This window comes from Paramisgurnus dabryanus, chromosome 8 (assembly GCF_030506205.2).
Source record: "Paramisgurnus dabryanus chromosome 8, PD_genome_1.1, whole genome shotgun sequence".
NCBI classification, from domain to species: Eukaryota; Metazoa; Chordata; class Actinopteri; order Cypriniformes; family Cobitidae; genus Paramisgurnus; species Paramisgurnus dabryanus.
The window spans coordinates 5,264,728-5,277,016 of NC_133344.1; the positions used below are offsets into that span (position 1 = coordinate 5,264,728).

Consider the following 12,289-nt stretch of genomic DNA (forward strand, 5'->3'; position numbering starts at 1 on the left):
ATGTATGTTATTTACTGGCAAGAGTTTGTTCAAAGTTAAATAAATTTTAAATATTAACAAGTCTTTATCTTTACAGAATAAAACTAAACAATAACAGCCTGATGCAAAGAATTCTGGGAACCAGAAATCATCATCAACCTTTTTCTGGGTTTTGCTTCAGATTTTGTTTCCCAGAATGTTTTGCTTGATGCTGTTTTTTTAGTTTTACTCTTTAAAGACAAAGACTTGTAAATGTTAAATGTTCATTTAACTTTGAACAAAATGTTGCCAGTAAATAACATAAATTTAATTCTACGGTAAATTACCGGCAACCCAGCTGCAATTTCTACGGATTTTTTTTACAGTGTAGGAAATGTTAGGTTTAACAAAAATGCCTTACTAAAAACAATACTTGTGTGCATTTTAAGGCAAAATACACTGATGTATTTTAAGATAAGTTGTTTTGAGTCTAAAACTAATCTAATCTCTGTCTTGGAAACCGCCCCTTAAAGTTTAAGGAATGTAAAATAACAGGTTTGAATAAAGGACAGATGGAGTTACCGACGCAGTGAGTTTAAAGTTTTGAAAATGTAAGTAGCAAAAATGTTTATTACATTTAAATTACAACAAAGTTATAACCTTATAGGCTAGATATAGCAAACTAAACTTTGACACATGGAGACCGTTTGGTTATAGCGTAATACAGTAGCTTTATAATGTAAAGGGTGTGACATCTGTTCAAGCGTACTCTGACACAAAAAAAACTAAACCAGTTCTAAGGATCCCAACATGACTGATTCACATTTAGTGTTCAGTTAAAGGTAAGTACTAAAAAAAAACAAATATTTCTTAACATGTTTATGGCTCTTTTTACATACTGTATGATGCATCCTAACAGTGATCTTTATTGTTAATATGGCATAGACGGGACACCTTTAATCATTGACATTTTGCCATCTTGCCGAGTTTACTGCTTTACCAATGTATTTGCATTTATACTGATCATTTATTTACTTTTTGTTTTATAAATGTACAGGTAAAGGTATTAAAAAAGCTGGTATTGAGCAGGTGTGATATACTGTAATTTATCTTTGAATTTACAGGTTCTTATAATCTCTAACCGTAACCCGAATACCAATGTATGTTGTGCTGGAGCAGAAACACCGGAGGACTTGTCAGTACAGAACTGAGATCAGACATTGATAGGTGACTTTTGTTCAATTTGTATGAAATGGTTTAGTACATTACCTATATATATGTCATTGTATCTGTGTGAGTTGCCAATTTGTAATAATTGTTATTTATTTCCTTTTTGTCCTTCAGAGATGAAGTTCATTTATGTGATTTTACTGAGTGTTACTGGAATTACGCATTTAAAAGCAGGTAATCATGGAGAGAGAGAGCGAGAGAGCGAGAAAGAAAGACACTTGTCGAAACTTGTAGTCAGGAATAAATACCATGTGAATGAGTGTTATAATGAAAGTAATGAATTGTGCAGTTATAAAATGTTTCTACACTGTAAAAAATTCCGTAGAAATTACAATGTTATTGCAGCTGGGTTGCCGGTAATTTACCGTAGATTTACATTTTTGTTATTTACTGGCAAGAGTTTGTTCAAAGTTAAATACATTTTAAATATTAACAAGTCTTTATCTTTACAGAATAAAACTATACAATAACAGCCTCATGCAAGGCATTCTGGGAACCAGAAATCATCATCGACCTTCTTCTGTTTTTTGCATCAGATTTTATTTCCCAGAAAGTTTTGCTTGATGCTGTTTTTTTTAGTTTTACTCTGTAAAGACAAATACTTGGAAATGTTTAATGTTCATCTTACTTTGAACAAAATGTTGCCAGTAAAAAACATACATTTAAATCTAAGGTAAGTTACCGGCAACCCAGCTGCAATTTCTACGGATTTTTTTTACAGTAAACTTGATCAGTCCTAAAGTTTAGACATGCATTAATCACTTATTTTCTGCACAAAGCTTTGTAGAAAATATTACATAAGTATCACAGAAAGGCAACACAAAATCTGATTTTATTTCTTTTTGTTTGCTGGTAATTGTAATAGATGAAGATCATTCAGAGGAAACTAAAACTCTGTAATGAGTAAAGACACTAAAGCTTAATGTTTTCTTTTCTCTATGAACAGATGAGTATGGTGTAGTTGGACCTGTAGGTCCTGTGATGGGTGTATCTGGTGAAGATGTGATTCTGCCCTGTTCTCTGAAACACAACATCAGTGCTGTGGACATGAGAGTCGAGTGGTTTAGACTTGATCTCAAAGGATCAGTGGTTCATCTCTATAAAGATCATGAAGATAAAAACACAGATCAGCTTCGCTCCTATAGAGGAAGAACTCAACTGTTTAAAGATGAACTACAGAAAGGAAACACATCACTCAAACTCTCAAAAGTTGACATGTCGGATGAAGGAGTTTATAAATGTTTCATTCAGTCGGAATCCTGGTATGATGACATCACTCTTGATCTCAAAGTTGAAGGTGAGTAAACCACTGAAAACTAACATTGAATGAGTTTAGTTAGGATTGATTTGTTCCTTGTGATGCTCTTCAATCATCTTGTTTATAGGGTTTGTCTGTTGTTAAGTCGATATAATAAATCACATTGAGGAAAGAGTTTCAGATAAAAAAATACCAGCTTTTTGCTTTTTTAACAGTTTAAAATCCAAAGATTTTTTCTGGGAAAGATTATGTTTACACACAGTTTAAATGTTTATAGATGTATAAAATGTATGGCTGAGTTAAAAGACAAGGATCTGTTGAGGATAGGGATGGTGATGATCATGATAATGGTGATGATGATGTTGGTGATGAGGATGATGGTGATGATGAGGATAATCATGATGGTGATGATGATGAGAATGATTATGGTGATGGTGTTGGTGATAAATATGGTGATGATGAGGATAAGGATGATGGTGATCATGATGATGATGGTGGTGATGATGATGATGATGAGAATGATGATGGTAATGGTGATGATTATGGTGGTGAATGATGAGAATAAGGATGATGATGGTGGTGATGATGTTGATGACGATGATGTTGATGATGTTGTTGATGATGAGGATGATGGTGAGGATGATGAGGATGATGATGAGAATGATGATGTTAATGGTGATGATTATGGTGATGAATGATGAGAATAAGGATGATGATGGTGGTGATGATGTTGATGACGATGATGTTGATGATGTTGTTGATGATGAGGATGATGGTGAGGATGATGAGGATGATGGTTGTGAGGATGATGGTGGTGATGATGATAGTGATGATGAGGTTGATGTAAATGATGGTAATGGTGATGATGATAATGAGGATGATGGTGGTGATGATGATAATGATGATGTTGTTTGATGATGTTGATAATGATGATAATGATGATGGTGAGGATGATGATAGCAATAATGATGATGTTGTTTATGATGATGTTGATGATGATAATGATGATAATGATGATGAGGATGATGGTGAGGATGATGATAGTGATAATGATGATAATGATGATGTTGTTTATGATGTTGATAATGATGATAATGATGATGGTGAGGATGATGATAGTGATAATGATGATAATGATGATGTTGTTTGATGATGTTGATAATTATGAGAATGATGATGGTGAGGATGATGATAGTGATAATGATGATAATGATGATGTTGTTTATGATGATGTTGATGATGATAATGATGATGAGGATGATGGTGAGGATGATGATAGTGATAATGATGATAATGATGATGTTGTTTATGATGTTGATAATGATGATAATGATGATGGTGAGGATGATGATAGTGATAATGATGATAATGATGATGTTGTTTATGATGATGTTGATGATGATAATGATGATGAGGATGATGGTGAGGATGATGATAGTGATAATGATGATAATGATGATGTTGTTTATGATGTTGATAATGATGATAATGATGATGGTGAGGATGATGATAGTGATAATGATGATAATGATGATGTTGTTTATGATGATGTTGATGATGATAATGATGATGAGGATGATGGTGAGGATGATGATAGTGATAATGATGATAATGATGATGTTGTTTGATGATGTTGATAATTATGAGAATGATGATGGTGAGGATGATGATAGTGATAATGATGATAATGATGATGTTGTTTATGATGATGTTGATGATGATAATGATGATGAGGATGATGGTGAGGATGATGATAGTGATAATGATGATAATGATGATGTTGTTTATGATGTTGATAATGATGATAATGATGATGGTGAGGATGATGATAGTGATAATGATGATAATGATGATGTTGTTTATGATGATGTTGATGATGATAATGATGATGAGGATGATGGTGAGGATGATGATAGTGATAATGATGATAATGATGATGTTGTTTATGATGTTGATAATGATGATAATGATGATGGTGAGGATGATGATAGTGATAATGATGATAATGATGATGTTGTTTATGGTGATGTTGATGATGATAATGATGATGAGGATGATGTTAATGATGATGATGATGATGTTGATGATGATGGTGGTGATGATGATAATAATGAGGATGGTGTTAAGGATGATGAGGATGATGGTGAATGATGAGGATGATGGTGAATGATGAGGATGATGGTGATGATGATAGCGAGGATGATGATGTTGTTTATGATGAGGATGATTATGATGGTGATGATGATAATGATGAGGATGATGATAATGAGGATGATGAGGGTGATGTTGAGGATGATGGTGATGATGTATGATGAGGATGATGATGATAGCGATGATGATGAAGGTGTTGATGATGGTGATGATGATAATGAGGATAATAATAGTTATGATGATTATATCTCCTGGTCTTTGACATCAAGAATGTTTGATAGCCCCAACTTTATCAACTTTTTCATATTATTATATTTCTATTTAAACAGTAAAGTGATTTTTGACTGTAAACATTGAGCTCTGTTTGGTTTTACAGATCAAAGTCACTCTTGGAAGACAACAGTGATCCTCGTCTCAGTTTTTGTTTTGCTCTGTCTGATCGGTGGAATACTGATTGCTTTCTTTATCCGTAAAAAGAAAGGTAACGTTCATGTTTGTTTTATCCTAAATGCAATGTAAATGTGAATACTATACATTATATAGTGATGCCTATAGTTACTTATAAAGATTGACATTGTTTTGTCAGCTTTATTCATCACATCAGCTGTGGAGTGTCAGTGTTTGCTTCAATTATTAAAGAAGCCATTTTTTTCTTATAATTAAAGAAATATAAATCAAATTGAAATCACAGCAGTATTATGATTTGCGTGATAAGACTAGACACACCATCATCACAATATCATAGGAAAATCTTTAATCAGATCGAATTAAAAAAAATCAATGTAATGTAATAATAATGGTAACACTGTAAAAAATTGCTGTAATTATGCAGCTGGTTGCCAGTAACTTACTGTAGAAGATAAAGATTGAAAATGTTTTATGTTCATTTAACTTGAAACAAACTGTTGCCAGTAAATAACATAAATGTAAAATCTACAGGAAGTTACTGGCAGCTAGTTGCCAGTAATACCCAGTAATACTGTAATTTCTACAGATTTTTTTACAGTGTATGTATGCAGTTGTTATTCCTGTCGTAATTCTCTCATTTCAATGTTTTTATCTTCAGAGCTACAGCGTAAGAAAGAAAGTGCAGAGCAGAAAATACAGTATGAAAACAGGAAAATAAATAACGGTAATTTCATCTGTTGACTTTATTAAGTTAGATCATTAATACAATGAAATAAATATTGATGCTGTAAAATCAAATGTAAGTGAAATGTGTTATATTTGATTTTATAGTCATTTTGATATATAAATGTTTTGTTTCAGCATCTCTGTGTTTTCATGTTTTATGTCTATACTTAAATCTACACTGTAAAAAAATTCTGTAGAAATGACAATGTTATTGCAACTGGGTTGCCGGTAAATTACTGTAGATTTAAATTTATGTTATTTACTGGCAAGAGTTTGTTCAAAGTTAAATCAATTTTAAATATTAACAAGTCTTTATCTTTACAGAATAAAACTATACAATAACAGCCTCATGCAAAGCATTCTGGGAACCAGAAATCATCATCAACCTTTTTCTGTTTTTTGCTTCAGATTTTGTTTCCCAGAATGTTTTGCTTGATGCTGATTTTTTTGTTTTACACTGTAAAGACAAAGACTTGTAAATGTTAAATGTTCATTTAACTTTGAACAAAATGTTGTCAGTAAATAACATAAATTTAAATCTACGGTAAATTACCGGCAACCCAGCTGCAATTTCTACAGAATTTTTTTACAGTGTATTAATGTAACACATTTACAGTATGAAGCAGAAATCGCAGATGAATTACAGCAAACCTTCAGTTTATTTAATGAAACCAGATTGAAGCTGTTGATTTGAACGGCTTAAATACAACAAACACAAAAACAAACAAAAATGATTTGTTATTCAAAAGAATCAATTTGTAATGTGAAGCTCAATCTCAGTTGAAGAATTACTGAACTAAAGAAAGTTTAGTATTTCTAACATGTTGTTAGGATTCATTAAGCATGCGTACACACTAATTTGTTTGTGAAATGTGCATTTGGACGTTTTAACTAACGAATAAACAAAAACGTTAATACTAAAATTTAGTATTAGACCATACATACGCAATAATCATGAACAAGGAAAACGAACCCTATAATATATATCTGTGTTATATATTTTATATATTTGTTATATTTATTCATGATTATTGTGTATGTGTGGTCTAAGTTTTTCTTAAATTTTTGCAAACATTTAGAAAATTTTTTTGTTGTTCTTACATTTTTGCATATATTTAAAAAAAATTAGTATAAAAGTTTTTGTTGAATCAGGATTTGTTAAACGTCCGTACGCACATCTCACTATCAAATTTGTGCATACGCATGTTTAGTGAATGAGACCCAATGATCTAAAGCACAGCAATAAATCAACAACAGGGTCGTTTTATCTTTAACACGCTTAACCATGATCTGAAGAGAGATTCACAGCAGATATATCATGAATATTACATCATAATGTGAATTTCAGATAGTTTATTCACCTGTACTGTGACTGTCAATGTTTACAAAGACATAAGAGATGAAACTCCATCACTGATTGTGTGTTACTCCATTTGTTTGTGTTTATTGTTGTGTGAAGATCAGATCACATATTGATCCCATATTGATAAACCTATAAATACATCCAAGTGATATTAACACAAACATAAAATCATATTAGCAAATATTAAATCACTATCTCATTTAAATGTTTTCATGTTGTTTTTACTTTGAACTTTCTCTAGAACGTGAGAAACTCTTACAGAAAGAAAACATGACTGTAGAAAGAGGTGAATTTCTTTTCATTATTAAACATGATTTCATTTGCATGATCAATCAAGTTAAATAGATTATTAGATTTTACTGTCAATCTTTTATTTTATTCTTGATCTCTGTATAACCCAATACTGTCTGTGTGCTTTTAGAGATCGCATTGTTAAGAAAATACGCAGGTAAGTCAAAGGTTTTTATAACTTCATTACTGATAGAAGTGATTGAAATCACACAGAAATTTGTTTGTTATCATGCTGTGTTTATCTTGTTTTGTTATATATCAAATAAATCAATGCTTTGCTTATAAAGTGACTTTGGATACTAAATGATTTTTTTCATCATTATGAAATATTTTAACAGTGAATGTGACTCTGGATCCTGATTCGGCTCATCCACGTCTCGCTGTGTCTCCTAATGAGAAACAAGTGAGATTTAAAGAACAAACAACAGTGGAGGAGGGAGACGCAAAGCGAAATTACACGTTTGATACACGTCATTGTGTTCTTGGAAACGAAGGATTTACCTTCGGGTTTTTTTACTTTGAGGTAAAGGGGAAGGGTTTACCTGCATGGCATGTAGGTGTGGCCAAAGAGTCTGCTTACAGAAAAGGCTCCATCAATTTCAGTCCTCAGTATGGATACTGGGCTGTGCGTATAAGAGACAAAGCATTTGAGAAATGTACAAATCCATTGAATCCTCCTCCTCTAAGTGAAGAGCCTCAGACGGTCGGGGTGTTTGTGGATTTTGAGGCGGGTCGGGTCTCGTTTTATGATGTGGACTCTAAGCGTCATATCAACTCCTTTACTGAGCAGACATTTGATGAGAAACTGTATCCTATGTTTTATTTGGGTCAACAGTTGTCTGAAGACCCTGCACCGCTCACCATTTGGGATCTCTCGTGATAAAAATAAAAATCCTGCAGGGTGAGGATCCCAAACTGGGACTTTTTACAACTTGACTGTGTGTGTTTTGGGCATACAGTAGATGTGAAGCTCGGTAACATGAAAAACATATTCATGTCAGTTTTGTGGACAAAGCAACAAAAGATTTATTGTTGAGGTTTAATCTACAGCTGAGGATGCAGAGATGTCGACTAGATGAACTGAGGACATGAGGAAAGTCCAGATGACACTTTGTGAATCATTTTGTTGAATATAAACTGAAGTTGTCAAGACATTTCAGCTTTAAATAACAGAGACAATCCTTTCCTGATGGATGAAGAGATGAAGTGCTGAATCTTGTGACACTTCACACGAGACATGTTTTTACTTCTCTTGTATATTGTGATGATTGTGTATTCAAACTATACTGTATATTTTATCAGTATGTGCACCTCCTTGAGAATTGAACCCATCATGTCGGTGTTGCAAGCATCGTGTCCTACTGATGTAAATGTCTGTGTTCGTTTTAGTGTTGTAAATGTGTAACACTCGATGTGAGCCATCTTTTATTTTCAGTAACACTTAAGTTGACTTTTACTTTAGAAATAATCTAACCTTTATATCATTAATAGCTTTATTTTTCTTCAGTCTCATGTTTAATACTTCATTAAATCCTCAGCATACTTTATATTTTTATACTTCATGTGACTTACTATTACCTACAAAATCCATACACGTAAACTTTAAGGTTTATTAAAGTTTAAAATGTTGTAAGGATTAACATGTAAGAAGTAAACATGGACTTCTTATTTCTCCACAGTAATGAAGATGATTGACACAAATGCAGTTTCATGTGAACTTCTGTGGAGACAGAATCAAGTTTATTCAATGACTGACACGGAGTCGTGAATTATTTCTTATTTTCTTATTTTTACTTTACTTTCTATTATAATTTAATTTATTACACTATATGAACACCAACTTAAAGTGTTTTAACAAGTTCACTCCACGTAAGCACTAAGTTAAGTGAATTTAAATATATATATATATATATATATATATATATATATATATATATATATATATATATATATATATATATATACGGTTTCATCGGACGCACGTGATACACGTCTGGATCCGAACCTTACTTCCGGTTCCGTTTTTTAATGGTCTGACTAGTTGCTAAACTGATCTCTGGAACAAATGCCTCGTCGAAAATAACAAATGTTTTGGTTTCCTATGTAATCTATGTGTTGTTGTTTTTTGCTTGTTATATTAATAAACTACGTTTAAAGAACTTTGTTGTTATTTATTCTTAGCGGAGTTTACCGGAAGTTACGTGCGGACCGCGACAGCCGCTTGTTTATGTTGTTACTGCTGAAACGGCCTATATATATTTTGGGACCATTATACTGGTAACTCAACCCATTATTCCTCATTCAACACCCTTAATAAAGAAAGCAGATGTAACTTAAGCTAATAGTTTAATAAATTTTTATATATAATTTGGCACAACTTTAAACACTAAACTGAATGAACTCAAAACGCTTTGCAGTTAGTTGCTTAACATCTGATGTAAAGACACACAAAACTGGAAAGTCAAGAGTTTTGAAGTCATCATCTGATTGGTTGATTTTCTGAAGACGTGTTTGTCGTGTTCGTCTACCTGGAAAAACCCCTAACATGAAACTATACAAATGAAACTGTTATTGGTTGCTTAACATGTCTGTCAGACTCTTGGGCAGTGCTTGGCTTAGATGTACTGTACGTGGCTCACTGAAGGGATTTTTCAGGCTGTGAACAAACATGTTGCTATTACAAGTATGAAAACCAAAACTAACAAGTAACTTACAGATGGCAGAGCATTGATGAATCTAGAAAATGCTTTAAAGCGCTGCTATTATGGGTTTTCACAGCTTTAGTTAGTGTGTATTGTTGCTGTTTGAGCATTTATTAAAAAATATGCAAAACTACATTTGTACATTATTTGAAGAAATGTGAGTGGTGCTTATGCTGTGATAAAACTCAAGACAAAAAATGTTACAATGTTTCATGTATTTATTTTGAGAAGTAAAATTGTATACCTTTAAAAACTGCAGAGCAACCCAACTTTGCATCCATTAATAGCTCATCATTATTAGTATGTAGCTATTCACTGCTAATATGTGTGGCATGCTGAAAGTCCTGTTTAAAAGAGCCAACCCCCATGGTTGCTAGGGTACTGTCTTTGGTTGCTAGGGAGTGACTTGGAAGCTGCCAATGATGAAACTCCAAAGGCTGCTTGGTAGTATGAATACTTTGGGCTGGTGTTGCTATAGGGTGTGAACAGGAAGTGAAGTCTATGAAACTGGTTACTAGGACATGGGTTGATAGCTTTATGATCCCGAGAAGCTGATTGGTTGATTTAGTAAAATGGGCCCACCCCCTTGTCTCTATGACACAAAAATATCCATCTGTATCTTTTACAATGGCAGTCTATGGGATCGGTTGCTATAGGTGAACTTACACAGACCTGAGCCTGTCAGCCTATGCAGGATTATAATAGCAATGATTTGCATTAATGCAAGCACCATAATTAAAAAGCTTAAACTTTACTCCAACTGAAGATAAGAAAACTACAACAACTTACATGTTGAAACTACAACAACTTACATGTTGAAACTACAACTCACTTTATCCATACAGTGAAATTTCACAATATCTATCATTAATTCTGCCCAAGGCATGAACATAAAAATGGGTGTGATGACTGCTTGAGTTGCTTTGGCTGTGTTAAGTGGAAGAAATGCTGTTTTTTTCTGATAAATTTCAGATCACAGTCTTTGGTTATCGACTGTGATCTTTAATTTTGAGAGTTTGGCTTAGACAGTGGTTTACTGAAACTCAATGTGGTCCTCATATCTCTTTGATTTAATTTGAATAAATATATGTCCTATCTTTATGACTTTAAAAGCTTGATGTTTTGTATTTATTCTTCAGCAATTATTTTCCCACCCCTTCTTTTTATTTAGTCATTACTTTATACAATAGTTTGTGATGATTTCTGGCCATAATTGAGACGCATACTTGTTTTGCTAAATCCATTGTAAAGCAGTGAGCGTCTTCTGTCTCCAGTACAGCAGGAGGCGCTGCAGCTCTTTAGTCCGCAGATAAACTCACTAAAGAAAGAAAGAATGAGCGCGAGTGTGATGTGTTTGTGTATCCTCGGTGTTTTTCTCTCTTGCGTGTTTTATTGAGTGTTAACAGAGTCTTGTCTCTGTGTATTTAAGTGTTGAGACGATGCAGGACACTACAGTGTGTGACAGTAAACAGAGCTTACAGGAGGATCAAACCTCCACAGAGTCTCTGGATTCTGTCTGTAACGCTGGAGAACAGCAGCAGATCCTGCAGACCAAACTGAAGATGTGTTCAGTTAAAATCATCGACTGCACGAACCTCATGATGAAGATTAAAACTGAACCCACAGAAATCAAAATTGAACCCACAGAAATCAAAATTGAACCCACAGAAATCAAAACTGAACCCACAGAAATCAAAATTGAATCCAAAGAGGAAGATCGCACTGAGGAAGATGTTGGTTTTATTCCATCAGGTATGTCTCCTCAATTAATGTTGTACTTTTAACATTTTTAACTGTCATGTGAGCACCTGTTTTGGGTTTTCAGTCACAAACTCACTAATCAATGGGCGGTTTCCTGGACAGGGATTAGACTAGTCCTAAACTAATTTTTTTTTTAAAGGAAAACACCACAGTTTTTCAATATTTTACTATGTTTTTACCTCAACTTGGATTAAGTAATACAGTCCTATATTCTTTCGGTGCGTGCACTTTTAATCTTTGTACAGCGCTTCTTGGATGTGTTAGCAGTTAGCCTAGCCCCATTCTTTCCTATGGCTCCAAACTAAATTTTTATTTTGTGCCACAATACATACTCATGTAACAGTCTTTAAATAGGGAAAACATGTAAGTGGTGGCTTCTAAATTCATCCCTGTTTGTCTGTCCCATTGACTTCAGTCAGTTTCACAGTTCTTTTCCCCAGA

The 12,289-nt window shown here is 33.4% G+C and overlaps 1 protein-coding gene across 2 annotated transcripts; it reads left to right on the plus strand.

Annotated features, from left to right (window-relative positions):
• The first annotated feature begins 433 nt into the window (after positions 1-433).
• LOC135771740 (butyrophilin subfamily 1 member A1-like) lies at positions 434-10,644 on the plus strand. Of its 2 annotated transcripts, none has more exons than XM_065282124.1 (9): positions 434-569; positions 1,083-1,185; positions 1,303-1,362; positions 2,135-2,485; positions 4,974-5,078; positions 5,664-5,729; positions 7,336-7,380; positions 7,516-7,542; positions 7,724-10,644. In XM_065282124.1, exons 3-9 carry the CDS (start codon positions 1,305-1,307, stop codon positions 8,263-8,265), a joined length of 1,194 nt encoding a protein of 397 aa, XP_065138196.1. In that variant the 5' UTR covers positions 434-569; positions 1,083-1,185; positions 1,303-1,304; the 3' UTR covers positions 8,266-10,644. The 2 variants fall into 2 exon arrangements, with proteins under 2 accessions (XP_065138196.1, XP_065138198.1); XM_065282126.2 differs by lacking the exon at positions 434-569 and adding an exon at positions 577-800.
• The last annotated feature ends 1,645 nt before the right edge of the window (positions 10,645-12,289 follow it).

Bases quoted from the DNA above. Each gene is read 5' to 3' on its own strand.
- LOC135771740 (XM_065282124.1), top strand. From the start codon at position 1,305: ATGAAGTTCATTTATGTGATTTTACTGAGTGTTACTGGAATTACGCAT. The intron at 7,381-7,515 runs GTGAATTTCTTT...GTGTGCTTTTAG, and splicing joins AAACATGACTGTAGAAAGAG to AGATCGCATTGTTAAGAAAA. The intron at 7,543-7,723 runs GTAAGTCAAAGG...ATATTTTAACAG, and splicing joins ATTGTTAAGAAAATACGCAG to TGAATGTGACTCTGGATCCT.